This window comes from Urocampus carinirostris, chromosome 13 (genome assembly GCF_059441175.1).
Source record: "Urocampus carinirostris isolate Australia breed hairy pipefish chromosome 13, RoL_Ucar_1.0, whole genome shotgun sequence".
Taxonomy (NCBI): Eukaryota; Metazoa; Chordata; class Actinopteri; order Syngnathiformes; family Syngnathidae; genus Urocampus; species Urocampus carinirostris.
Genome location: NC_142361.1, coordinates 24,445,172 through 24,472,154, shown reverse-complemented (window position 1 = coordinate 24,472,154; position 26,983 = coordinate 24,445,172). Strand labels below are relative to the sequence as shown.

At 38.1% G+C, this 26,983-nt stretch overlaps 2 protein-coding genes across 4 annotated transcripts in view; both read right to left on the bottom strand.

The window, feature by feature from the left end:
* The window catches only part of thbs2a (thrombospondin 2a), a 33,371-nt gene extending 30,239 nt beyond the window's left edge, over positions 1-3,132 (bottom strand). For all 3 annotated transcript variants that reach the window (XM_088350850.1, XM_088350852.1, XM_088350851.1), the window contains exons 1-3: positions 3,048-3,132; positions 2,911-2,973; positions 1,040-1,593 (exon numbers count right to left, since the gene is read on the bottom strand). In XM_088350850.1, coding sequence (XP_088206976.1) covers positions 1,040-1,593; positions 2,911-2,968 — 612 coding nt within the window. In that variant the 5' untranslated portion in view covers positions 2,969-2,973; positions 3,048-3,132. The remainder of the gene's footprint in view (positions 1-1,039; positions 1,594-2,910; positions 2,974-3,047) is intronic.
* A 17,207-nt stretch (positions 3,133-20,339) lies between these two features.
* wdr27 (WD repeat domain 27) overlaps positions 20,340-26,983 on the bottom strand; it is a 53,779-nt gene continuing 47,135 nt past the window's right edge. The window contains exon 24 of the mRNA XM_088351847.1: positions 20,340-20,858. Within this exon, the coding sequence (XP_088207973.1) occupies positions 20,736-20,858 (123 nt within the window). The 3' untranslated portion in view covers positions 20,340-20,735. The remainder of the gene's footprint in view (positions 20,859-26,983) is intronic.

Sequence of the window (26,983 nt, the reverse complement as noted above, 5' to 3'; positions counted from 1 at the left end):
ACTCCGGCTTCCTTCCACATTCCAAAGACATGTATTTCAGGTGGATTGGCTGGTCCAAATTGTCCCTAAGTGTGAATGAGCGAGTGAGTTGCCTGTCCCTGTGTGCCCTGCGATTGGCTGGCAACCAGTTCAGGGTGTCCCCTGCCCACTGCCCGATGATTGCTGGGATGGGCTCCAGCACACCCGCAACCCTACTGAGGATAAGTGGTGCAGATAATGGATGGATGGATATAATGAAATTGTGAATATGTTTAATTGCTGTTAAAAGTGCGATAAAAAATGTTCAAACCTCACATTGTTTATTTGCTGTTAAAAGTGTAAAAAAAATTGTTCAAACTCAATTATGTTGAATGGGCCCCTATGATCACAATATTTTGTGTTTGTAAAAATGTAAGTAGAAAGATAATATATCCCCCTGTATTTATCCATCTTTTGGGGCGGACATTATGAGATTTGGTGTCATGGGATAATGAAACGCACAGAATAAACTTTAAATGTAATTTCCTTATTTATTGGATTTGTTCTCACACAATATCCGGTGGACCTGGAGGTAACATGATATCATATTTTCACAGTTGTTGGGGTAAAAACACCTTAAACCCTGCTGAGTATTACAAACACCAGGACACATGCAGATAAATAGGAACGTGAAGAAGGATGCATTCTCAAAGAGACTCTCTCTCTCTCTCTCTCTCTCTCTCTCTCTCTCTCTCTCTCTCTCTCTCTCTCTCTCTCTCTCTCTCTCTCTCTCTCTCTCTCTCTTGCTCTCTCAATGCCACTTTACGAACCATCAATCTTCTGACATCAAATTTCCAATGCATGGATCTACTGATACCCTTCACATTCTTAGACAGCCCACAAAGAATTCAACAGTGATTGTTTGGATTCTAGACTTCAATTTAGGTTTAAATTCCACAGCTTCTATTCATGCATAAAACAAACAAGTGTTCATTCTTGCACTCTTGAGATCCAAAGTTGCAATTTAGAGTCTAAATGCAGCACAATGAATGTTTGTGGAATGTACTGGATCAGGACTCACCCTGAAGTGGTTCTCCCGGATGGACCCTTTAGCCACATACATGCGGCTTCCCTCGGCCTTTAGGTGTTCGTAGAACGGTTCGTCCAGGATGACGCTATCCACCAGGTTGCAACCTACATACAGGTTAGCGTTCTCTCCATGGACCTGCAGAGTTAGGTTCTTCCACTGGGAGTCAGACAGGTCCACATCCTCGAAGGAAACGATGTTCTGGGATCCTTCTAGCCAGTAGACCAGATCCAAGGAGTTGGCGCGTCCGTTCGAGACAATCTCAAACTGGCGCCTGCCGTCAGTGTCCTCGAAGCCTAGCAAGGTTCCCCGAGAACTTCGGTCCTGGCGTATGCTGGCCACAAATACGAAACCTTCGTTGATTTGGATCTGGCGCACGATTTGGGCCAGAATGGGAGCCCGCACCGGGGGCAAGTGGTCAAAACGGATGAAGCGGTATGCAGGGGCGTCTGAGTTCTGGCCCCTGAATTGTTTGGCCCCCAGAGTCCTGCGACTGATGTGGCTCACTTCAAACAAGTCAAAGGAGGTGTCGTCCTCCTGCTCGCCATCTGAAAATTGAAGGGTTCCTAATAAAATAACGGACTTTTCCTTAGAAATAAAAAATACCTGTAAACTTATACGCTTTCCCAGGTTTCTATACTTTACTACCATTTCAAATTGCTTCACATACAACAATTTTTGTATGTATGTACGTAAATACGGGAGCCTTGCCTTAGTGCAAGGTGGCTATAGTCAAGAACACATTGACATTATTGACTCAGATTGATACAGAGGAGGGGATTCCCAGCCCCCTCGCTCAACCCAACCGATGTTTTGAAACACCTGAACCATTAGGCGTCCAAATTTCAGTTCAAAAATATTTTGGGGGGGGAAATGAATTTCAACCACAGAAAAGGACAATGTCAGATGTAACTTGTGTGGTAAAGTGGTCTGCTACTGTGGCGACACAAGACATTTACATAAACACACGAAAAAGCTCAACCTGGAGAGAACAACTAATTTCCAATAAAAATGTAAACAAACCCCTGTAAATCTGTTGTCACTATGGTAACAAAACCAAAACCGCTTCTTCCTGAGTTTATTTTCATAATGTCATATAATCAAAGGTATTTTAGGCGTCTTGTCGACATTGTTACACAGTATTTATATTTTCGTTACATTGCTGCTTTTTTTTGCCATGACTCTCAGCTTTTTTTCTGGAACAGTTGTAATGGAAACATTTATTTTTTTATACTAGTTATTTAATAACAATAATTTTAGTGCTCTCTTTTTTGTGCTGTGTTTAATGTAAATATAAACTTACTCGGGGGGAAAGGTGTTCTATTATTTAATGATCATGAAGTTTCCAACCAGATTAGTATTTATCAATGATACCCTGGATTTACTTGGATTGGATCGATACAAAAATTCTCAGTATCGCCCCACCCTACAGTTTTCAGGCATGTGAGGAAAGCACAGAGTATAGGAAGACAATGGGAACTGATACTGAGACATCTTTGTTGCAGTTTAAACTGAATTGCGACAGTTTATGTTACAGAGTATACAACAATCTGTAGAATAAATACAGTCTACCAAACCCTGCACTGTCATGTATAATAAGAAGACACAAATTTTACTGCAAATGGAGAAAAAAAACTAGGAAAGATGGTCAAAGAATTGTTTGTGTGGTTTTGGGGAAATTAAAATCAAATTTACACAAAATATCTTTGTATTTATTCTGGTCTGTCTTGCTGTGAGTAATCAGGTGCATGTTGTGTTTGTGAGGTTTATTTATCGCTTTATAAGTGGAATTGCAATCATAATCAAGGGAGCAATTGGCTGAAGATGACAGGTATGAAACAAATACATGAAAAAAAACGAATTACCTTGAGCGAATGTACACAGGAGGAGAAACGATAACGACAGCAAGTACCTGAGTATCATATTGCCTTAAAACACAAAATAAAAAGGCTTATTAATTTTCATAATTCCAATTGTAAAGTCCTGCATCTCTAAAACTCACCTAAAAAAGTAATAATCCAGCAATAAAGTTGCAGAAACCTGACAGTGCGGCACCTCCAGTATCGGAGCAGGAGGATCCCACTCGTGCGCACATTCAGCGACTGAGGGAGAGGCTGACTCCTCCCGCCTCTTATAGGGGGGCCCCTCCCGGAAGGAGGCTCTCTGTCAATCAAATGTGACCCCCACCCCCTTCTTCTTTATGAAGGGCTTCCAGGAGTGACTTCAGTTACATAATTACCCCTGCAATGGCGTCATTTTTAATAACGCGCACAAAGTGCACACAAATTGCGCACTAGGCACGTGATGCCATCCCCATGCCAATCCATCCAATTGGCACCGACTCTCCCATTCACTTGAATTTAGTTTTACAAGGAAAACTGTTTAAAAGTGCACTTTGTGAGGTATTTAGAGCAGCGGCGTGCAGAAAAAGACACTAGGTAGTGCTAAAACCCCTGCTTCTTTATCCCGATCTGAAATCAATATTAAACAATTAAATAAGACAAGGTAATTTATTTTTTTTAATTTACACACTGCAAAAAACAATTAATATTACCCAATTGGCAAAAAGGTATTCCTTATTTTATTTGTAATTATTTTTCATTTTAATACATTATAAAAAAGATGTTTTTTTTAGTAAAAGAAAGAAAGAAAAACACATTATTTGGTAAAAAATATTCCTTTTGGAAGAGAGAAATATCTACAATCTGCTATACTGGATGCATATATACATTAAATGTTATTATTAATTCTTAATTAAATGTCAAAAAAACAAGTATTTAACATGAGCACACTTTTCTCCCGATGGGGTAAAATGCTCTCTTTTAACAAAAGTTAATCAAATTAGGATGACAATTTTTATTTTAATAGAAAACAAAAATAGTTCAAATACTTGAATTGAGTAAAATGTTCTGCCTATAGTGTCAAATGTTTTTTTAATCAATTTTGAATAATTTATTTAATTTACCAGAGGAACTAGATAATATAGGAAAATAATAAGAAAAAAATGTACCGGTACTTAAAATAAGCAACATTTTCTGCCAATGATTTTAGACTTAATTCTGGGTGTTGCTCTTTAATTTGCGGTCAAATCTTTACCGATGTAAGAAAAACAAGACAAATTTAGGTTTATCACCTTAGAGGTAAATAAGTCAAGTCAAGTCATAATTATTTGTATAGCCCTTTAAAAAAAAGTCTCAAAGAGCTGTAAAGAATACAACAACAACAACAAAATAACTAGTATAATATAGCATCAGCTATATAAAATATTTTTGTAGAATGGAAATATGTCAAGAAAAATATGGAAAAATTAAATATGTAACTTGGTTTACATAGAATCCAAATGCCAAATATGATTATATAAATGATAATAGTATTGTAATGTAAAGTTCATCCTCAGGTAAACTAAATTGGAGCTAGATAACTAGCTAAAACAGTAAAAAAAAAAAAGCTCAATAGCATGCAAAATAGCATGCTAAAAAGCTAGGTATATAGCTTGGTAAATAGTTAAAACTGTACAAATATAGCTCGCTAAAAAGTTAAAAAAGTAGCCGGATAACCAGCTAAAAAAAAACTGCACATTTTTTGCTCATTCGCTTTTTGAAACCCAATTACTGGATTGAAGTTTTTCGTAGCACTAGGAGGCACTAAATATTACACACGGTCCCTTTAACGACTATCACTGCTCCAAATTTTACACTTTGAGCGCTCACCTCCACGACATTAAGGTTGATTATGTCCAAGATTCTCCTTGGACAGAAATTAAATACCGTACTCTCAAACTTAATTGATAATTTGATGCATCATAAAATACGGAACGTAAGAAAAAGGGAAAATGGAAAACCAGCAAGTTGACAACTACAAAGTCATTCAAAAATCCCCTCAGAAGAATTCTTGCAATGCCTGCAATGTGGAACTGGACAGTGAAAAAAACTCGATAGAATAAATACTTTGAATACTTCCACTTTCATTGCATCTTTTGTCTGGAACTGGTCACGGTTTTCTCAAGGCTTCACCGATAAAGAAATTCAGAAATTGCGTCTCGTTCTTGCGGATCTACGCGATGCCTTGAAAAACCATGGCCCCCCCAATGGACATTCCATTTCAGGAACAAAAGAAAGAAGGGACAGTTTCTTATTTGTCTTTCGACGAGTTGGATTGAGTACAGTGACGCAAATTTAAAACAGTAGAGGATAATTGGATGGAGGAGAATGTAACTCATCTCATGCATGATGAAAAAGATTCCACTGCGAGTCGTGGGAAAGATTGAAAACGGGAATGGAAATGGAAAGCTGCATCGCAACCTTCAGTTAGAAAAAGCTGAATTCTTAGATTTTGAATGTAAACGTACTCTACCAGGTGGTTCAGTGAGATAGTGGTTGGAACTCAGGGTATAAATCTTCCTTGCACATTTTCTCCCTTCTCTCACTCATGTTAGGTAACCTCGAGATTAAAAATGTTCCCTTTCATTCCCGGAACATCTGGGAAAGGCCGAACACAAACTTTAATTCAATGTTACGGATTTATTTTCAAGTGACAGTGTGTAATAAGTTACCTGTAGAGTTTGTTTTAGTGTAGAATGGCGCTGAAGATTATGCATTCGAAGAAGACACATTGAAAACATTCATTCTTCATTCATTGTCTGCACCACTTATCCTCAGTAGGGTCACGGGGGTGCTGGAGCCCATCCTAGCCATTTTCAGGCAGTGGGCTAGGGATACCCCAAAGTTGTAGCCAGCCAGTCGGAGGGCACACAGACAGACAACTAACTCGCTCATTCACACTTAGGGACAATTTGGACCAGCCAATTAACCTGACATGCATGTTTTGGGAATGTGGGAGGAAACTGTGCCTGGAGGAAACCCACGCAAGCACGGGGAGAGCATGCAAACTCCACACAGGAAGGTTCGATCTCATGACATCAGAATTGTGCCGCACACGCGCTAACCACTGCGTTGCCTTGCTGCCAACAATGAAAACAATGAAACCTTATAATTACTAAACCATTTGTTCCAGTGGTTCTCAAATAGTCGGGCGGGCCCCCTAGGCGGGACGCGAGCCTCTGTCAAAGGGGGCGTGACGCTCTGTTAAGGGGGGCGTGTTTGACCCCGGAGAATTTCATTTTATTATTATTATTTGTTTAAATGTCCTAAGATAAAGTGCAATTGCACCTCCACTACGCTAGAGGAACAGAAAACAGTGTGCAAATGTCTCAAAGGTACAGTAAATGGTTTAAATTTGTTTTAAACCTTAATCTTAACTAAGTTTAATGTATATTATGTACATATTGTTGTTTAGGTACATGTTTTATTCATATTTTGTGTATTTGGGAATGCGTAGGAATGGATAAAGATGAATACCATCACAGACGCCGACCTACTTACGAACGAGATAGGTTCCGGACGATTGTTCGTAAGTTGAATTTGATCGTAAGTTGCTTCGGTCATGATTATTAATGTGACTCACCTGTGCCCGCTCATTTGGCGCCAACCGCCTCGGGTTCTGATTGGCTCCCTGTCACTATTTGAACCCAGTCCTGTCAATCCCCTGTTGTCAGTCCGTCTGCAAACCTCAGTGTATACTAGGCAAGCCTTTTTTGACCCCGACTCCCACTTTTTTGCTCCTGTCTGTCTCGGGCTACGATCTGTTTTGATCCTGACCACGTCTGCTCTCCCGTCCCGGCTTACAACCTCTTTTTGTCCCTGACTACGTTTACTCTCCTGTTCTGGCTTACGACTCGTTTCCGACGCCAACCCCGCCTTGCTCTCCCAGTCGCGGCTACAGACCAATTTTTCTGTCCCTGACACCGCCATCGCTCGCTACAGAAGATCCACTTCCGTGTTCGGATCACAATCCTAGTACAAGAGCGACTTGCTTCCTGCGTCCAGCGAACACCGGATCGTGGGCGCAGCCCTTCCTCTTTCCGTCAATAAAACTTGTGGTAAACGCTACGCAATTGGGTCCTGTTTCCGTTCTGGTCCTGACAGCTTCAGTGATATATTTTGTATGTTTAAGGTTTGTATATGTATGTTTAAGGCTTGTATGAGTAAAAGAAGCACTATAGTAATGTCCTCTACTTGGAAAAAGGTGCACACAATACAAAATCTAATTTACAGCAATGTCCGGATTTTTTTCGACATCCCAAAATTTTTTTCGTATCTACCGTTTTACGTAAGTGGAATGGTCGTAAGTAGGGGAGTGTCTGTACTCCCTATGGGAAAAAACGTTTCGATACTCGAACAATTCGGTGGTCAAACATATAACCCAAACAGACTATGCTCTAGTACCACAGTGTTATATATCAAAGACTACCACCACGAACTTTAGCGACATAACAGAAAATATTCTTAGAAAAATATATCATTATTCAATCACTAATAAAACTGTCAAACAAAGTAACAGATCTTTTAAATTATTGTAAAGAAGAACCAAGTCATATATATTTCATAGAAAAGACCATTAAAATGTCGTGTTCACTCAAAACCAAGCAACACTAAAAATAGTTTCCACACATTTTCATCTGTTTCCATAAGATAATTAAGCAAATGCATGGATCAACACGCTTCAGAAATGCAAAGTAGTGTCACTTAGGGTTATAAACAACTGCAGATTCAGAGTCTCTTCTCCAAATTGTGACCTCACTAGTAAAGTTTTCGACAAAAACAAACAAAAAAAACCCACCAGAACATTTCAGTACAGACTAAAGAACATACGTCTGGCTCCCGAGACATTTGAAATACTGCAAGCAAGTGAGAGGCACACACGTGATGTGGGAAGCAAGAAAATATAATCTTTCAGAGAATGATGACAATGTTTTATTTTTAAGAATCAGGATTTACTTCAAACAGGCTTTGGATGAGGATCCTGCCAGATAATGAGCAATAGCAATGAGACGCGTTTGGCTTATGGGGCTGGCATTATAAAATATTCTTGCACAATCTCCCGGATGACTTTTTGACTTTCGGTGCATTCAAAGTCAAATGTCAATTATGTAAACACAGAGACTAATGGTTGTTAAAACCAAGGCTTTAGGCGAGGTCGTGTGTGAGCCAAAGCAGTGTTTCTATTAACCTTGTCTAGTGTGTTATGCGTAATTGTCCCCAAAACAGGGAAAAAAATACTACTCAAAATAGCTAAATTTGCTGTATATGCCATTAAAGACGAATACGTTGTAAAATGATCTGCTAAGCTCATACTATAGGTAAATCTTTTCCGTAACTGATTTTGTTGGAAGAAAACCTTGTACCTACTTTTGAATACTTCTCCCTCAAAAAACAGCAGTTCCACTGCTAAGTAATTTTGTTCAATTTAACTACTATTATTTAACCTATTTTATAGAGAAAATTTGTTTTTTTTGAAGTTTTTTTTTAATGTTAGAATAGAATAGAATAGAATAGAATAGAATAGAATAGAATAGAATAGAATATACCTTTATTGTCATTGTCACCGGTCGGATGACGTTGATCACATTTTCTCTAAAGAGATTGTTACAAAATGGGTAAACATATTGTGACAACGGGCAGCATGGCGGCGCAGTGGTTAGCGCGTGTGCGGCACAGTTCTGAGGTCGTGGGAACCTCCTGCGTGGGTTCAAATCCAGCTACCGGCCTTACTGTGCGGAGTTTGTATGTTCTCCCCGTGCTTGCGTGGGTTTCCTCCGGGCACTCCGGTTTCCTCCCACATTCCAAAGACATGCATTTCAGGTGCATGTCCCTAGGTGTGACTGAGCGAGTGAGTTGTCTGTCCCCGTGTGCCCTGCGATTGGCTGGCAACCAGTTCAGGGTGTCCCCTCCCCACTGCCCGATGATTTCTGATTTACTGAGGATAAGCGGTGCAGCTAATGAGAGAGAGAATGAGATATTGTGACAACGAAATTGGGCATGACACTCCTGTTTCACACATTCACAGTGAGGTAAAAAAACCAAGAAGATAAAGGAGCAGAGAAGATAAGGTTATAAAACAAGGAGGATAAGGTTATAGTTATAATTTACACAATATTTACACAAGAAATGTCGGCATGTAGGATGTTACATACAGTTTGGTATCGTAATACAGTTGGTATCGTAAGGGTTTGTGCAATTATGCATTTGGTGCAAAAATAGTCATCATAGTGCAAAAAATAGTCAACATATGCATTTGGTGCAAAAAATAGTCATCATAGTGCAAAAAAATGGTCAACATAGTGCAAGGTGAGCAGTAAACATAGTGTAGTCAACATGTGCAAGAAACATAGACATGTGTACGATTTTACGTTCGTATGAGGTATTATTTTGAATTAAATTTGAACGATTGATAAGCCCTGCCTTTTCCTGTCAATCTTTTTGACCCTCATTGTTTCATAAAAGGGAAAAATTGTCACGGTTGCCCGTGTGGCACCAGCTGCGGCTCGTTGACAGATTGGCTTCCCTTCAATTTAAGCCCAGTGCTCTCACTCACCCTTTGTCAGTCCGTCAACGAACATCAGCGCCCGCGAGACGTGGGGTTTGACTCTGTCCGGTTTCCTGTTAGCGTTTCCTGTCCAGTATTGTTCCCGTCTATTTTGTCCTGTTTAATATCGGTCTCCAGTTTTATTCCTGTCTAGTTGTCCTGTTTAATTTCGATATCCAGTTTTGATATCAATCCTGTCTGTCCCGTCCTGTCCGGTATCAACCCCATCCGTCCGATATTTGCTCATGCAATTGGTATCGATCTCGCCGGCCTCTGGCTTCCTGTCATTCCACGCCAGACTGCCGCCTTACTTCTTCCGCCCAACGACTGCCCCATTTCCCATTAAATAAAAGCTTGTGTGAGAAACGTCACGCATTTGGGTTCTCCCCCTGTTCCGGTTCATGACAAAAATGTAAAAATGGCAATGAATGGATGAATCAATCAATCAATCGATCAAATTGAATACTTTTAAAACATATATTTCTGGGGTCAGTGTACCTCTAGAAAAAGTTGTACATTCAATTCTAATATCGAAGTTATTTTTACAAGGGAAAAAGTACAGTCATTTTGTAAGTTATTTAATTCATTTTTCCAAGATAAATTTTAATTTAATTTAAAACATTTTTAAGAACAGTGCTCTTCAAGAAAAACGCTTCATCATTATGTAAAATTTGTATTTACTATAATTAATGTATAATCAACATTTGTGCTAATTCGTAAATATACTTTTGAAGTAAGGCAGCACGGCGGCGCAGTGGTTAGCGCATGTGCGGCACAGTTCATGTCTTGGGAACCTCCTGCGTGGTTCAAATCCAGCTCCAGACTTCCTGTGCGGAGTTTGTATGTTCTCCCCGTGCTTGCGTGGGTTTCCTCCGGGCACTCCGGTTTCCTCCCACATTCCAAAAACATGCATTTCAGGTGAATTAGCCGGTCCAAATTGTCCGTAGGTGTGAATGAGCGAGTGAGTTGTCTGTCCCTGTGTGCCCTGCGATTGGCTGGCAACCAGTTCAGGGTGTCCCCTGCCCACTGCCCGAAGATTGCTGGGATGGGCTCCAGCACCCCCGCGACCCTACTGAGGATAAGCGGTGTAGCTAATGAGATGAGATGAGATGAGATGAGACTTTTGAAGTAAGACCCTTAACAATAAGGCTTGCGTTTTAAATCTGCCAGGCATGTTAACCTGAGTGTTAGTATTTTATCAAAAGTGCTCCATTTTGAGTGGTATTATGCACCGTTGTGGGTGTTAGAACAAGCTAACAAATGCAAGATAAGAAAATATTGCAGGCTTGCTAAAAGATTTGCTAAAGTGATAAATACAATAAAAATAATAATGATCATGTAATTGATGTAAAATAGAAAATAAAAACGGTTTTCTGCATACTTTGGGTTTACATACTGTCTAATATAACACAGAAATTACCGTTGAACTTTTTTGACCCAAAGAGCCATGAAAATATATATATTTTTAAAAGAGCCACACCTTATTGCAGCAAAATTTGGGTGGTCAATAAATTATTAAAAAAAATAATTGATTCTGACCTCTTGTACGCTCGCTGGCTTCTTTCAAATTGCATTGCGAGGTATCAGGTGTTCTGGCTGACAGTTTCGGCCTGCTGGGGTGAGGGGGCCTCCCACATCTCTAACTGGCCTATTCCTTTGTTTGCTACATGAAGATAAAAAATCTTACACCCAGATGTTATCATATAAGTCAGTCACTGTGAATAATTGAATTAAAGCATAGTATTCAGTTCACATGTTTTGACATTGTTTCATTATTTTCTTTGACATTGCAAAACCAAATTTTGACCCAACGGTGACGATATATCTTGAGACAAAGTTCAACAAAACCGCTAAACCTGCTCTCCAGTCAAAAGCTAATTCTTCAGCACATTTTTTTTTTGTGTGTGTCATTTGATAATTTGATCAAATATATAGGGGCGGCAGTGGCTCAGGAGGTAGAGCGCTCGTCTTGGGATCAAGAGATCGCAGTTCGAATCCCGGCTCCTCCCTGTCACATGTCGAAGTGTCCTTGGGTAAGACACTGAACCCCTAATACCCCCATTAAGCAGGTTAGCGCCTCACATGGCTGCACGGCCGCTATTGGGAAATGTGATGCACAATGTAAAGCGCTTTGGGAAGTCTTGACTTGAAAAGCACTATATAAATGCAGATCACTTCATTCCATTTCATATAAATTAATAATGCCAGAGCCTGTGTTCAATGTAAACATACATACCACTTAAATTCGTCTTACTCCCTCAGTTACTTAAGAGTGTTGAGGCTTATTTTGGGAAGATATCGTCGTATTTACCTTCGGCGCAGACTGCGCTGAGGGAGAGAGCGAAGGGAGAGCCTTACGGTGTGTGCAGAGATCACCCAATCAGATTTGGCATTTTAGGTGTTTTTTGAGTCTCTTCTGTGGGTTTTCATCATAAAGTATCTCAAAAGTAAGATATATAGTTTAATGAGCTTCCATTTCAAGGATTTCTTAGCAACCAAAACGGGGTATGTTGGTGTGACACCTTGACTGTAAACATGAAGTTGAGAATGGTCACTACATATACTGGACTGAACCTAAAGTGATATCAGTGTAGCTTAGTCTTTCACGTGTACCAAATTCGGGATCTGACCATATCATTTTGGAACTCCGCAGAGATATATGCTTAGGTCAAATTTGACCTCCAAGCCATATGCACTCATTAAAAGAGCCTTACATGGGTCGTGAGCAATGTTCCCCCTAATTTTCCGCAGGTCTGAGCGTTCACACAAAGTCGGTGAGCAACGCTTGAAACAACAGTGAGCAACAGCAATCCCAAGTGTGGCAACTAAGTCATTATCAAACATGTCCAAAACTTGACATCACGTTACATTTTGCTGAGTTTCTTGCAATGCAAAAAAAAAATTAACTATTGAATAAATTGACCAATGTATTATTGCAAAAGTTGTACGGCCTACAAACCTCATTTGTTTTTACAACAATTCCTTCACAAGATTTCCATTTCTTTTTTTTCCTGGTATCTTTTGTCACATAATACTAACATTTTTGGGGGCTTATTTAGTCGGTTGTACGATACACAACTGTATTTAATCACATTTTTGAGTGGAAGTACAATGTTGGCAACAAGATTGACTTGGTATAATTGAAAATTATTTGAATGCAACACAAACTTTTTCTTCTTTTTCCCTGTTTTTTTCTATTTTTTTTAAATTCCTTTAAAAAAAAATCTCATTGTGTTTATTTTTTCCAAGCTGTTACTTTTTTCTTTTTGTTCTTTTATTTATTTATTTTTTTACTTTGTTTCTATCTTTTCTTTTTTTGGCTTCTTTCTGAATTTTCTTCTTTTTTCTCTTCCTTTTGTTTCTTTTTTTCTCAGCTTTTCACTACTTTTTCATTTTGGTATTTTTTTTGTTTTTGTTCTATTCCCCCTTCCTTTAAGTCATTTTGTGCATAATTTTACATAATATTTGGTCATATAGGGATGAAAGAAGCAAAAACAACCTGAAGAGCCGTTTAGGACCCGAAAGAGCCGGTTCCTTTTAGTGAGCCGAGCCAAAGAAACCGGTTCTGGAAAAACTCTACTGACTTTACTCAACTTCGTTCTACTTCAACCTTGACTTCAAAATACCGCATTTAGAACACAACGTCAGGGGAACCCATGTATTTTTACCTTCATGCACAGTAACTTTGACTTAATTCGGTTTTTAATTAGCAATTTCGAGCCCTGATTTTTGTGAGCTGGCTAGATTTTCTTGTGCGCTGAAAAGCTCTGGGTAGTGCGCAATTGCGAACACACGCAGCTTAGAGGGAACATTGCGCTGGATAGATTTGCTTGTGCGCTGAAAATGTGCGGGCAGTGCGCGCTTGCGCACGCGCACAGCTTAGAGGGAACATTGGTTGTGAGCCATAGGTTCCTGACCCCTGAGCTATCGGATCGAAAGTCTCCAAAAATCATAAGAGCAGTTGCAATAAAACAATCAGATTCCAAAATTAGATTCTTTAATCAAATTTCTCATCAAAAAACAACTTGATTCTTTCCCATTGCATATTTGATCTACAAACCTCCAAAGTTCGTTTAAGTTCACTTCAGACTAATCATTCATTTCATACACAAAGTTCTTAGAGAAGAATTTCCTTTTTATTGAATCCAGCTTGCACAGTTGGCCTCACTGATCGTCTTGAAGGTAAATTAGTTTGTGAGTCACATTTGTCATTTTGAGAAATGTGGGAAACAAATATGATTTTCCTTACTTAAAAATTGTCCCTAATTTCAGATGGATTCATAAAAAGTACCAGAGAAATTAAATAGATCAAATAGGTGATAGTAACCACACGACCTGAAAAGTTCAAGAGTGAAATTGAGAAACGTTTGAGATTCAATTACATTTTTGCTCCTTTACTTTCTTGGTGGTCCAGCAATTAAATCCATTCTGGGGACTTTAGAACCTTGGAATTGAGACAAAGTGTGTCATTAAGCTGTTAAGAATGCTTCTCGAGTTCACGGTGGATGGAGGAGCTTCATCCTTCTTGGACCAAAGGTTTTATTAAGTATTCTAACAGTATTTCACAATTACTTAACCGTCTGATGCTAAACGATTAGAAATTTGTTGGATATTTATTAGAAATTAGTTTTATTTTTGTTTTTATTCTCCTTGCTACCAATGAAAATAGTTGTCATATATTGACTATTGAAAACCTGCAAAAAAGAATGCTTATACTGCCAGCTAAGGTTATTTGGACTATTACTGTGCACTGTTCATTTGTTGTAGTTTTTTCACTCAGTGTGCCTCAAGACTTTGTCTACGGTCCTTTGTGGAAATTGCCCAATTTCATTTTAGCAAAAAAAGCATGCCTTTGGTCAGCCGAGTAACTGTAGCATTCATCCATATCAGTAGGTGGCAGCAGATAACAGTTGTTTTATTTTTATATACTATTATCTGCATGTGAAATAATACAGGGAAATATGTACTTAATAACTTATTTTGTTTGATGCATTGCAATAAAGCAAAACTATAGCATATAATTTTGCTGATTTTAGTTATTGTTTTCCAATTTTACTAAACTAAAAGCAAATACAAAATAGGAAAAGTTACAGTTGTATTTTTTCACATTTTAAGTATTATTTTTGGATGCGGCTTTCTAGAAGTATAAACATGCGCTACATATAGGGGGTTGCTTGACAACTTTCTTAGAAAAACTAGATAAATATGGAGTAAAACTTTAAAAAACAAATTAAAAACTAAATCAAATCTAAAATTACAGCAAAATGATTTACCAAAATCAATAACCTGTATTATGTGGTGAGCTACGTTGAATACTAATTATAAGAAATAAAGAAAAAAATAATAATACAGTCAATTGAAGCATCATGATCATTTAACCCTTTAAAAATGAAATTCATGCCGGAAATTACTTAATTTTTTTTGACGGAGTGTGTGCATCGATATTTTTTTAACCTGAAAATTGTGCATCGGCTCAAAAAAGGTCAAGGTTTCGTCACTTTCCTCATGTTGAGGTTTTTGAGTTTTTCCTTGCCCTCATGTAGGTTTTAGATCAGGTGATGGTGTCATAATAGTCTGTGGTCTGTGCAGCCCTGACTTGACTTAACTTGAAACACTTATGCTAGAGGACGGCCCTTTTACTATTCATCTCCCATGATTTCTGACAATGGAGGCAAACAAGACTTTATTTTGACACATTGTAGGAGATCACACTTGAGGCCAGATGTTCGGGTGTGGCAAATAATAAACACATCATTCTTTTCTGATATAACTCTGGAAAGGAAAGTTCATCCAAGATGAACTTGACAAAATATGCTTTTGTCTCTTTGTCCGCGAGTAGGAATGTTTAATACCACATTTTTCCAGACTGATACCATTCGTACATAAAAGTGTGCAAAATAGAAGAAGTAAAATTGTCTTTATTGTCATCAATAACAAAAAAAATGTCATGTTCCGTACTTTTTGTACTGTCATGTTCAGTTTTGATGGGACTCTACTCTTTAATGTCTCAATGATTGGATGTCCCAGAGATACTATGTCACAAAGAGTTCTTGAAAGGGTCGCCAACCTCCTTGAAACTGAGAGCTACTAACAGATTAGTGCGAAGGGCAACCCATTTGATGTATGTTTAAAATAACAAGTTGTTTTATCTATGTTGTTACGATGTCATTATCAGGTTGTAGTTAGTAGAAGTAGGGTTAAAAAAGGTTCAGTACACACTAAAAACATCATGCAAGTTAGAAATAAAACGTCTTAGAAAATCACAACGACACATCACTGGTAGGCTACTACAATGTTATTATTAAGGTTGTAGTTAGTAGAAGTAGGGTTAAAATAGGTTCAATCAACACCAAAACATCACGCAGGTTAGAAATCACATTTCTTAGAAAATCACAATGACACATCACTGGAAGACTAATCCGCAGGCTACTCAGGGGTCGTTAAAAGGCTACCTTCATGACTTCCATGTTTGGTTCATTTGGAACTGGTTGGTGTTGAGTATGTCCCGTGTGTCCTTTCTCTTACGTGTTTTATTCAGTTAAAGCAGGGGTTCTCAATAAGAGTAAACTGTACATTATCCAATAACGATCCTTTTTGTTTCGAAATAAAACCTTATTTTGTGTCTACTTTTATGGTATCTGCTTCTCAGGCCAAGTAAAAACTGGTTGGTGTTGTAAATTGCTTCTTTCCCCGTATATTCTTTTGATTTAGATAGATAGATAGATAGATAGATAGATAGATAGATAGATAGATAGATAGATAGATAGATAGATAGATAGATAGATAGATAGATAGATAGATAGATAGATAGATAGATAGATAGATAGATAGATAGATAGATAGATAGATAGATAGATAGATAGATAGATAGATAGATAGATAGATAGATGGATACTTTATTCATCCCCGAAGGGAAATTCACATTTCCAGCAGCATCCCTGAGCTGAGAACAATACAATGATAAAGCAAAAAGAATACAATATACAAATACCCAGTGGGACGTGCAAATGCCCACTGTAGCGTGTTATATAGAATAACTAAATAGTGCTACACAGAATACACTATTTAGGGTAGTGAGGATGGCTTTTAAACATACAGACTACAAATCAACAGTTCCTTTTATTTACAGAATATTCCTGGCACAAATGAGTCACGGACAATGACTCTAGCAGGTCACAAACGGCTTACAATCATTCTGATATTAAAAGTGTGGTCCGGAAGCTTAAACGAAACCTAAACTAAACCAAAACTTTCCACTGCACAAGCCAGTGTCTAAACCATTTCTAGCAGGTATTGATATCATAAATTTCAAGTCCGTTTATAGCTTCAAAACAAATCAGAACTGAAATAGTAGAGAAGATGTATAATCACGACAGACTAAATAGGAGTTCTGATTGATTCAAATAATGAAGAAGTTATATAATTATGACAAAATAAACCTGTCTCCAAAGGTGTCCTCCACGGCTCTATCCTGGGGCCCCTCCTCCTTATAACCTATCTACTCCCCCGAGGCCATAAACAATCGAAATTCAGTATTTCCTTCCACTGCTTCGCATGTGACACCCAACTTTACCCTTCCTGCAAACCCAACTCGATACTCCACCACCCGATCTTAACTCCTACCTTTCTGAAATAAAATCATGGTTCATCGTCAACTTCCTAAAACTAAAGAGCAATACAACTGAAATACTTCTCATTGGCACCAAATCCACCCAATACAAAGTTGACTCCTTCTCTCTTTCTGTTGACAATTTTCTCATTTTTTACCTCCCCTCTAGTCAAGGTGTCATCTTTAACAGTACACTCTCCCCTTAACACTCATATACTAGCTCGGTAGCCTAGATGGTAGGGCGCCCGCTCCGAGACTGGGAGGTTGCTGGTTCAAGCCTCGGCCGAGTCATACCTAAGACTTACAACATTGGTACTCATTGCCTACCTGCTTGGTGCTCGGCATTAAGGGTTGGAATTGGGGGATTTGCTCACCTAATGACTAATATGGCTGCGCCCTGTTTGGCTGCGGCTGCATCGGCTCGCTACAGTTTAACTGTACGGGTCAGGTGTATCGACATTTCGTTCTGTGTGCATGGTTACAAAGAATGACAATAAAGTAAATTCTATTCTATTCTATATAAATAACATCACCCGGTCAGCTTACTTCACCTTCGCTCCATCAACCATCTCCGCCTCTCCCACACCATGACATCTTTGTCTATAGCCGTCACCTCACATCTAGATTACTGCAATTCCCTCTTCTATGATTTACTTCAAAAGTCCCTCTAGAAAATTCAGCTATTCCATAACTCTGCTACACGCATCATCACCAAGGCCCCTCTCGCCATCACATCCCCCTTACCTTCAGCAACTCCATTGGCTCCCAATTAACCATAGACTCAAAAACCTCCTCTACACCTACAGGCCATTCATAACCTTGCCCGTCCCTACCTCTCCGACCTCTTTCACATTGCCATGCCATCCCGCGCCCTCAGGTCATCCCCCTCCTTCCAGCTCACTATACCCGCTGCCTGTCTTAGCTCCATGGGGAGCTGAGCTTTCAGCTGCTCTGCCCTCCAGCTCTGGAACTCATTTCCGCCTGACCTCCGCAATTCTACCTCCCTGTCCCCCTTCAAATCCGGACTCAAAACCCACCCTTTTTAGACTTACCTTTTCATGATCATCTGCCTCACATACTGCCGACTTTTTAACTCTACTATGTTTTATTTGCTATGTAATACTTGCTTGTTTTATTCTTACTTTATTGTTGTTAGGTACTCTATGTACAGCGACTTTGGGGGTCCTGAAAGACGCCTAGAAGTAGAGTGTATTATTATTATTCATATCGTACATGAAAAAGTTGTACAACCATGACTAAATATGGGAGGTGACCCATTTCAATATTTCAACAATGGCTACTATCGTGAGTACAGAGACATTAAACACGGCACTGATATCAATACCAGGCATCGATACTCGGCTAACTTCAGTAAACAACTTACATATTGACTCACTCATGCACATTCCGACACAATGAAAAGGCCTTGCCACATAAATGGAGTCCAAAGACAATTTATGAGTGTTTATATCGGGGGAAATTTGCTGCTGTATGCAAGAACACTAAAGCTCACGATGACAAGGCAAAGTCAACTTTGCCAGTTCATCTTGCGGCAGAAACCAACTAACCAATCCCTTCACTCAATAAATCTCATTCATCTTTCACGCTACTCTTTTATTTTGGGTTACAAAATGAAAACGCTCAACATCTGCATGCCCTATCAATTACATGTGATATCAGGCGACGGGGCATACGGGAGCCGTTTTCTTGTTTTCGATGGCTGCGTAATTAGCTTTTGTATCATCAAACTGGCCAAATCAAACAAATTATGAATGATTTATGGAAAGTGGATGAGTGCCTCTTGATTTTTAGTTGATGAGCTGATTGCATCATAAGCATTTATAAATAGTTTGCTGTTTTGACTGGGGGATAATGTGGTGAGCCGTCACGTCATCTTACTTAAAATACACTTATATAAAGAAACGGTTGTCATTAAAATGAGGATTAATTGGCTTTCTTAATATGCGAAGCCAAAATGCCATTTGACAGTCAAGTAGTGACATGCTAAATGTGGCTTTTGTTTCTTCTGACTGATGTATTTTAACTTGATAGAGGTACAAAAAAAATGAAAACAATACCTGAAAAAATTAATAAACATAAATCAATACAGATAAAAGGAACAACTGAGTAATTAGATAGATAGATAGATAGATAGATACTTCCAGCAGTATCCTTGTGTTAAAAAATAAAATGATAAAACAAAATATATAGAATACAGAAATAACCGATATAACGTGTTGATAAATAGTGCTACTTTACACAAGAATTGGGTAATATGCAAATGTGGGGGTGGGGTTTAATGTGGGCTTTAACTCCCCCGGGTGGAGTTAAAGAGCCTCATGGCACGAGGAAGAAATGATCTCCTCAGTCTGTCCGTGGAACAATTTCCTAATTGAAAACAAATGTAAAAATGACTTTTAAACAACAATAAATGCATAAAATTAATAAAAGATTCAAAAATACAATAGAATTAAAATATACATTATATACAAATATCAAAATCATAAATATAGGAAACTACACCAAAGGACACATTTCCCTTATAAGATTATATCCTCCACTTCAGGGTGACAATCTCTCTAGTTTGATATAAAGAATGTGCACCTTTTTATTCATGGGTTGAAATTTAAACACATTATTTTATTTGTATATTTGATTAATCCACTCACTCATTTTATATTCATGTTTTATTTATTTTATTTTATTGCTTATTCTTATATTTATTTTTCAATTGGTAGTAATCTTTTGCTGGCAGGTTAGCCAAATGGCTAAATAACTGTCCGTCCATCCGTCTAACTATCTTTTCATTTAAAATGTCAGCATTTTTTTGGTCCTGCATGATCAACTATGTTTTTTTTATTTCTAGATTTATATTTAGTGTTTTTATTCCTCTATCCACCCATCCATCCATCAATTCATCCATCCATCCATCCAACACCCACCCATTCACCCGTTCATCCACCTGTTCATCCATCCATCCATCCATCTACCCTGCATATTGCATGGACCTTCCTAGGTAGTTTGCTATGCAATTTTGCTAGCCTACTATCCCCAAATTGAGGGTTAGTTTGCTATACAGTTTATGTACTGTATCTTGCTAACAAGTTTACTATATATCATCAATTTAATTGTGTATTTATAATGTGCGTATTTGTGGTCCTGCATGATCAAATATGCCTTTATTTTGGAACATAAACATAACCCGATACGAAACAAAACAATGTATTTAGTCACAAATCTGAAAATAATTACAAAAACCACTTTCATAATCAGCAATGTTTTATTTATAGCCGCCAGAAACCATAGCAACACTCATCATGCTCACTTACACTGTGAACCCTCGCAGGCAGGTGCGACATTTTAGTTTGGCAGGGAAAAAAAGAAAGTTGGATCCAAACGCAACAAGGAGCGCTAGTAGCAGCATCTGCAGGCCTGGCAGGTTGCGCCCACTTGACGTCATGGACTCTGTGTGCTAAGTGCTGATCACAGCCAGCCCTGCGCTACTACATCTGTTCTACATCAAATTGATCCTTGACCTGCCCCCATGCTCAATGTGGGGTGGGAGGGACTTATTGGGGTTTTTATGGCTAAATTAATGAAGTTGTATTAAGAAAAAATCAAACAAAAATAAAAAACAAAACACTAAGAAGCAGTATCTTATGAATACAAAGCCATATTTGAGATGCTAGAGCGGGTGCCACGAGACGGTGCCCGCCCCAGAGGTTGCCCGCTGCAGGGATCAAACATGCTTATCCGTCCATCCAGAGTTCCGGTCAGTAGCTACAAGAAAAAAATAGAAAAGGTCATTTATTTGATTTTGAGGTTCGATAACTGTAAAAATATAGTTAGATAATGTTAATTATACACCATATTTTTCGGACTATGAGAACAAATTGTCCAGAAATTTGAAAGTGTGTGCTTAATATACCAGGAAAACCAGTGAATAAAGTTGGAAATGTATAATTAAAATGATACTGCAAACGGTAACTGTTCAGCCTTTGAGAAACATATCGAGTGGTAATTGCTTGTAGTTAAAAAGAAACAAAAGTGAAGCGCAGAACTTTCGAACTTTGGATACTAATTGTCTGTAAGTATGAAACGTATCGTGATTCATTAAATAATGATTTTTGTCCGTGGTAAAATTTTGTACAAAATTATATACTCTTGTTTAAATTGTTGTTGAATGATACTGCTTACAGTAACTGTTCTGCCTTTGAGAAAAAGATAAAGAATGGTCTTGTAGTGCCCTCTTGTGGTTAACATGTAAATTGGTTGTAACTAAAATTACCTTTTGTGGTGAAACCAGATGTCATAATGGTAAATTATACTTGATGAAATAAACTATTTTAATGTATATATCTATTTTTAAGCAATCCTAGCTATTGCTGTAGTTTTAATTCCATGCTGCTTATAGTCCAGAGTGCCTTATATTGTAAATGAGAAATATATCACAAAAAACTGTTTTGTGGGGGTTTGCCGGTACGCCTTATAGGGTGGAAAATACAGTATATTACCCATTAGAAATGTCAGCTGGCAGTTCCTTGTACATTTTAGCTAAAATTACAATCTATTTGCTTTATTGAATACAGTAAAAACAATTCTTATTCTAAAACATCTAGTTGTTGAACTGGGTTTTATTCCTCATTCAATTACAACTAGTTGAAAAATATCAAAAATGGGATTTAGATTGTTTATTTAGAATTTAAAGTGTTCTCTCTCAGGTGAACACAAGATGCTGATCCATGCTTTTAGCCCCACGGTGCAGAGGTTCATGGTTCAAGTCCAGCTTCCGCACCCTCCATGTGTGGAGTTTGCATGTTCTCCCCGTGCATGTGTGGGTTTCTTCCCATATTCCCAAAACATGTTAATTGGCCGGTTCGAATTGTCGGTAGGGGTGAATTAGCAAGTGAGTAGTCTGTCTCTGTGTGCCCTGCGCGACTGGCTGGCAACCAGTTGAGGATGTCCCCTGCCCACTGCCCGAAGATAGCTGGGTAAGGCTCCAGCACCCCTGCGAACCTTCTGAGGATAAGCGGCACGGATAATGGATGGATGGATGGATGGATGATACCAAAGCATATTTGTGAAGTAGTTGAGCTTAGTTTTATTCCACAATCAAAAACATGACTAAGATCACTTGACGAATATTACCCGAAATGTCTCTTAGGCTAACACCAAGGATTATCATATTTCTTTGCTCTCCGGACTCCCAAAAAAGACTACACTGTATCCAAGAAAGGTAATCTGTTTTAAATTTTGTTGTCGTAAAATGAGTCAACGTAATGAGTCACAGTAATTAAAACGGCGCATTGAACAAACGCTTGAGCTGCACAAAAATCAAGGCAGTACCATTTTCCATGCCCAATTACAATACAACGTAATGAGAAACGCTTGAAAATGTTGAGTTTTCCTAGAAAATCATACACGTGTAAACGCACAATGACAACGATGTGGATGCGGCACACGAGCACATGTTTATGCAATCACTGCTTTATTTCTAAGTAAAAGGAAGCATGACCTCATTTCTAACAGTCACTGCAGCGGCTCTCAACTTAGCATTAAGTGAAAGCAGCACTTAAACTGGATTGTTATGTACAATTGTTATATTTTCTATATGACTTTACTTACATTGGCCAGTAGAGGGAAATCAGGGAGTAGTGCCTCTTACTGATCTCTTTGCACGCTCATTAAATTGCATGCTAATTATAACCTTACAGATATTCATCAACACATCCCAGGAAAACATTGGTTATTCCCTGGATAGTCTAGAGGACAATGCCGACAACATCTTTAAGGACGCCTTTCACCGCAACCCCTGCCTTGTTCACCTGTTGCACTCAGGCAAATGGTACAGGTTCCTCAAAATAGGACTAACTTTAGCGAGGGTCATAAACACAGCCCAGAAAATGATCGGCTGCTCTCAGCCCAGGCTAAAGGACATCATCTACAACATTATTCAGGACTACTCTCACCCAGGCCACGACCTCTTTGACCTGTTACTCTCTGGCAGACTACAGGTTCCGTAAAGCAAGGACTAAAAATAAAGAGGGTTATCAATACATCCCAGAAAATCATGAGCTGCTCTCAGCCCAGTTAAGAGGGCATTGTCGACAACATTATAAAGTACTTCTCTCACGCAAGCCACCACCTCTTTGACCTGCTGCTCTCTGGCAGACAATACAGCTTTCATAAAGCAAGGACTAACATTAATGAGAGTTATCGGTACATACCGGAAAAGTCATGGGCTAATCTCCGCCCAGTTAAGAGGACATTGTCAGCAACATTATTAAGGACTACTGTCACCCACGCCACCACCTCTTTGACCTGCTGCTCTCTGGCAGACAATATAGATTCCGTAAAGCAAAGACTTACATTAATAAGAGTTATCAATACATCCCAGAAAATCATGGGCTGCTCTCTACCCAGTTAAGAGGATATTGTAGACAACATTGAAAAGGACTTCTATCACCCTGACACTTGGTTCCATTAAAAAAAGGACTAACAGACTCAGAAACAGTTTTTTTCTTCGGGCCATCACCCCCCTAAACAAGAACAGATGAAAGATTGTGAGCAAAATGTACAATTTTTTGGGGGCGGACTTACAACTTAAGCTAGTCTATAACGGTACTTAGTGACTATTGCCTATACATGCTTTTAATCGTAAAATGTTTTATTTTTTAATTGTTATTTTTCTTTTAAGTCTTTTATTATATGTTTATCCAGAAGTTCTACAACATAAGCAATGTCCACCATGTTGTTATTAATTACAATTAAGTCTATTCTATTCTATTCTATTCTATTGTAATTTCCCATTGCGAGACCAGCAGAGCTATTATAAATCCCAAAGTTGCAACCAAATAAATGTCAAGGTCTACTGTGGAACTTCTTTTTCCAACACATGAAGAGCAGGAATGTAGGAGGGAAATAGAATATCTGCCAATTAGTGATATGAAACACATTTAGCTGAACAAAGGACCACCATATTTCTCATGCATATTTTAATGCACACAAATCATCTTTGAGAAAAGCAGAGACTTGGGTTAGAGGCTGCCTGAGGATTTCAACTTTTGACCGCATTGCAATTCCAAGTTGACCACACATCGGTAGTCAAGTATGATGGTTCTCAAATGGGCGTAATTGAAGGGACTTTGATTTTTCTTAAAAGTAGCTTTAAAGAAAAATCAAAAAGCGGGATTCCGCTTCCTGCAAGGACCATTGCGATTAGAAGATAATACATTTTTCTTATTTTATTGCATTTTTCACTAATTCTTTTTGGAAAATTGAGTAAAATATTCTTTATTTTAAGAAATAGCCATATACCATTTTTACCTATGAAAGCTCCAGTTATTAACATGATCAAAAAGTGTCTGATTAAGGGGAATAAGGGATATGTTTTTCTTATTTTATTACATTTTAAATTTACTTTTCTAGTCAAATATGGAAAAAATGTATTTGGTTTAAGCGAAATATTTCTCTTTTTGCTGACTTTTACCATATTTTTCTAAACTCCAGATGCTCCCCTACTTACAACCATTCGACTTACGTAGAACGGTAGATATGAACGTTTTTTTTTGGGATGCCGAAAAATATCCGGACATTGCTGTAAGTAAGATTTTGTATTGTGTGCGCCTTTTTACGAGGTAGAGGGCAGTACTGTCGTGTTTCTTTCCGCCGCGTGGCTCTGTGATAGGTCCACCCCGAAGAAGCAATCTAGCTTCTACTTTCTAGTTCGTGTGTAAACACACAGTGCTACGTTTACTGAATCTCCAGCGCACTCGGAACTCTGGCGTCTTTATTGTTTTATATCTCGTGCATCCATTCAATATGGTTGGTGTATAGAGTAAAGAAGAGGCGAGCCGTTTCTTTTGAAATTAAAGTGGAATAAGAAAGCTTGATGCGGTTGAGAAAATGGTTGGATCGCTTTTTTTCTATCCACTCTCCACCACGGAGGAGGACCTCTTAAAGCACATCTTCCAAAAGTAAGCTAAACTCAACTTCATTTATCTTTATAGAGATATTTTATGAAATTTTGTTTTTTAGTACAAAACATTACAGGTTACTTACAAGCCTTAAACATACTTATATAATAATAATAATAATAATAACTTCCTTTGTATTGTCATTCTTTGTAACAATGTACACAGAACGAAATGTCGATACACCTGACCCGTTGTACCCGAAACATACAAATTATAGCACTAAAGCAGCTTATAAACAAATTCAGCACGATCGTTCATAAGTGGGGCAGTGTCTGTATAAAAAGTATCTCATAAAATAGCTTGCAAAATATTTTGTAATTCTTTGTTAATTTTCTTTTCCAGAAAATAAAAAGTTATGTTCATAAAAAACACAATTCAATATAAATAATTTAAAATGAAATATATGAAACAAACCATTTAAACACAAATGTACAAAGATAAATAAAAGTTATTTTTGTCTAAAAATTGCTGAGATGGAATATAAATAAAACAAAATAAAATGAATCGTGTAAATACAAATATAGACAAAGAAAGATAACGAGCAAAACTATTTGTCATCTGCCATTTTAGACAACTTTCCTCATTTTGATTCGAACTTTTCTTATTTGGCAAGGAAAAAGACGCTTAATTTGAATTTGTTAGAAGGGTCATTCTATTTTATTTGTATTCATTTCACAATGTCAAATTTCCTCAGTAAAAAATGGTGTTGAGGATACTTGGATGAAAACAGATTTCATGGGGGTACAGATATCCAAAAAATATGCAAAAACACGATCCTAGTAGTCTAAGTATTAAAACATAGACACAATTGACAATTACTAAAACATCGAAACAATTGTTACTGCTCCAACTGTCCTCATTTTTTAAAAGGAAAATAGCAGTGCCCGCATTTTTATTGGAACTTCACCTCTTATAACTTTTCAGCCAATAATAGACGTCCTCTGAAATAACTGGACAATCAGAAAATGTCATTCCAGTGCCTCCAGGTTTCAGTTTTGCACAATGTAACAGGCAATGTTAGTTTAACTAACAATCCAACCGAGCCTAAAAACGTAAGTTTCATTTTTCAGGCTTCTCGAGCTTGTTTTTTCAATATGACCTGTTGTTCATTGACCTTGAAGAAGACTTGGGTTTCTACCCTGGGCTACTGCAACATTCACACGTTTAAGGTTCAGCAAGCAGATTCATTACGTAGAAAAGGAACCGTGTTGGGTTCGTTTCACTTTCGTACACTCGCTGCGTCTTAAATGCGTAGCATTCCGACGAAGCGCCCTCTGACCTTTGTTCACTGAGTTTAACCGAAGCTTAGCACTCTTTCAATATATATGTGGAGGTCATGCTGTTCTCCCAGCTGTGTCTTTTCTTAAACATCTGAAGAACACAGTTGGCGCAAGTTTGAGCTCCTTTGAAAGATTTCACAGCAGGGTTGGAGATCAGTGAACCCCGCCTTCTTTTTTTATAAGTTTACGAAATATGACTAGGGCTGCAACTGAAGATTGTTTTTATAAACAATAAATCAGTCGATTATTTCTCGGAATAGACAGACAGACAGACAGACAGACAGACAGACAGACAGACAGACAGACAGATAGATAGATAGATAGATAGATAGATAGATAGATAGATAGATAGATAGATAGATAGATAGATAGATAGATAGATAGATAGATAGATAGATAGATAGATAGATAGATAGATACCCGGAAAGTATTCACAGCGCTTCACTTTTTCCACATTTTGTTATGTTACAGCCTCATTCCAAATTGTATTAATCTAATCTCTTTCAAACATGTCAGAAAGTGTAAAAGTGGTACTAGAACTCTCAGCATCCCAACTGAATTGTGTGCACTTGTATTTGCATTGTTTTTACATACTTTGTGGCTCGTAAATCACGCCATACAGCAGCTCTATGATCTAATTAGTTACTGC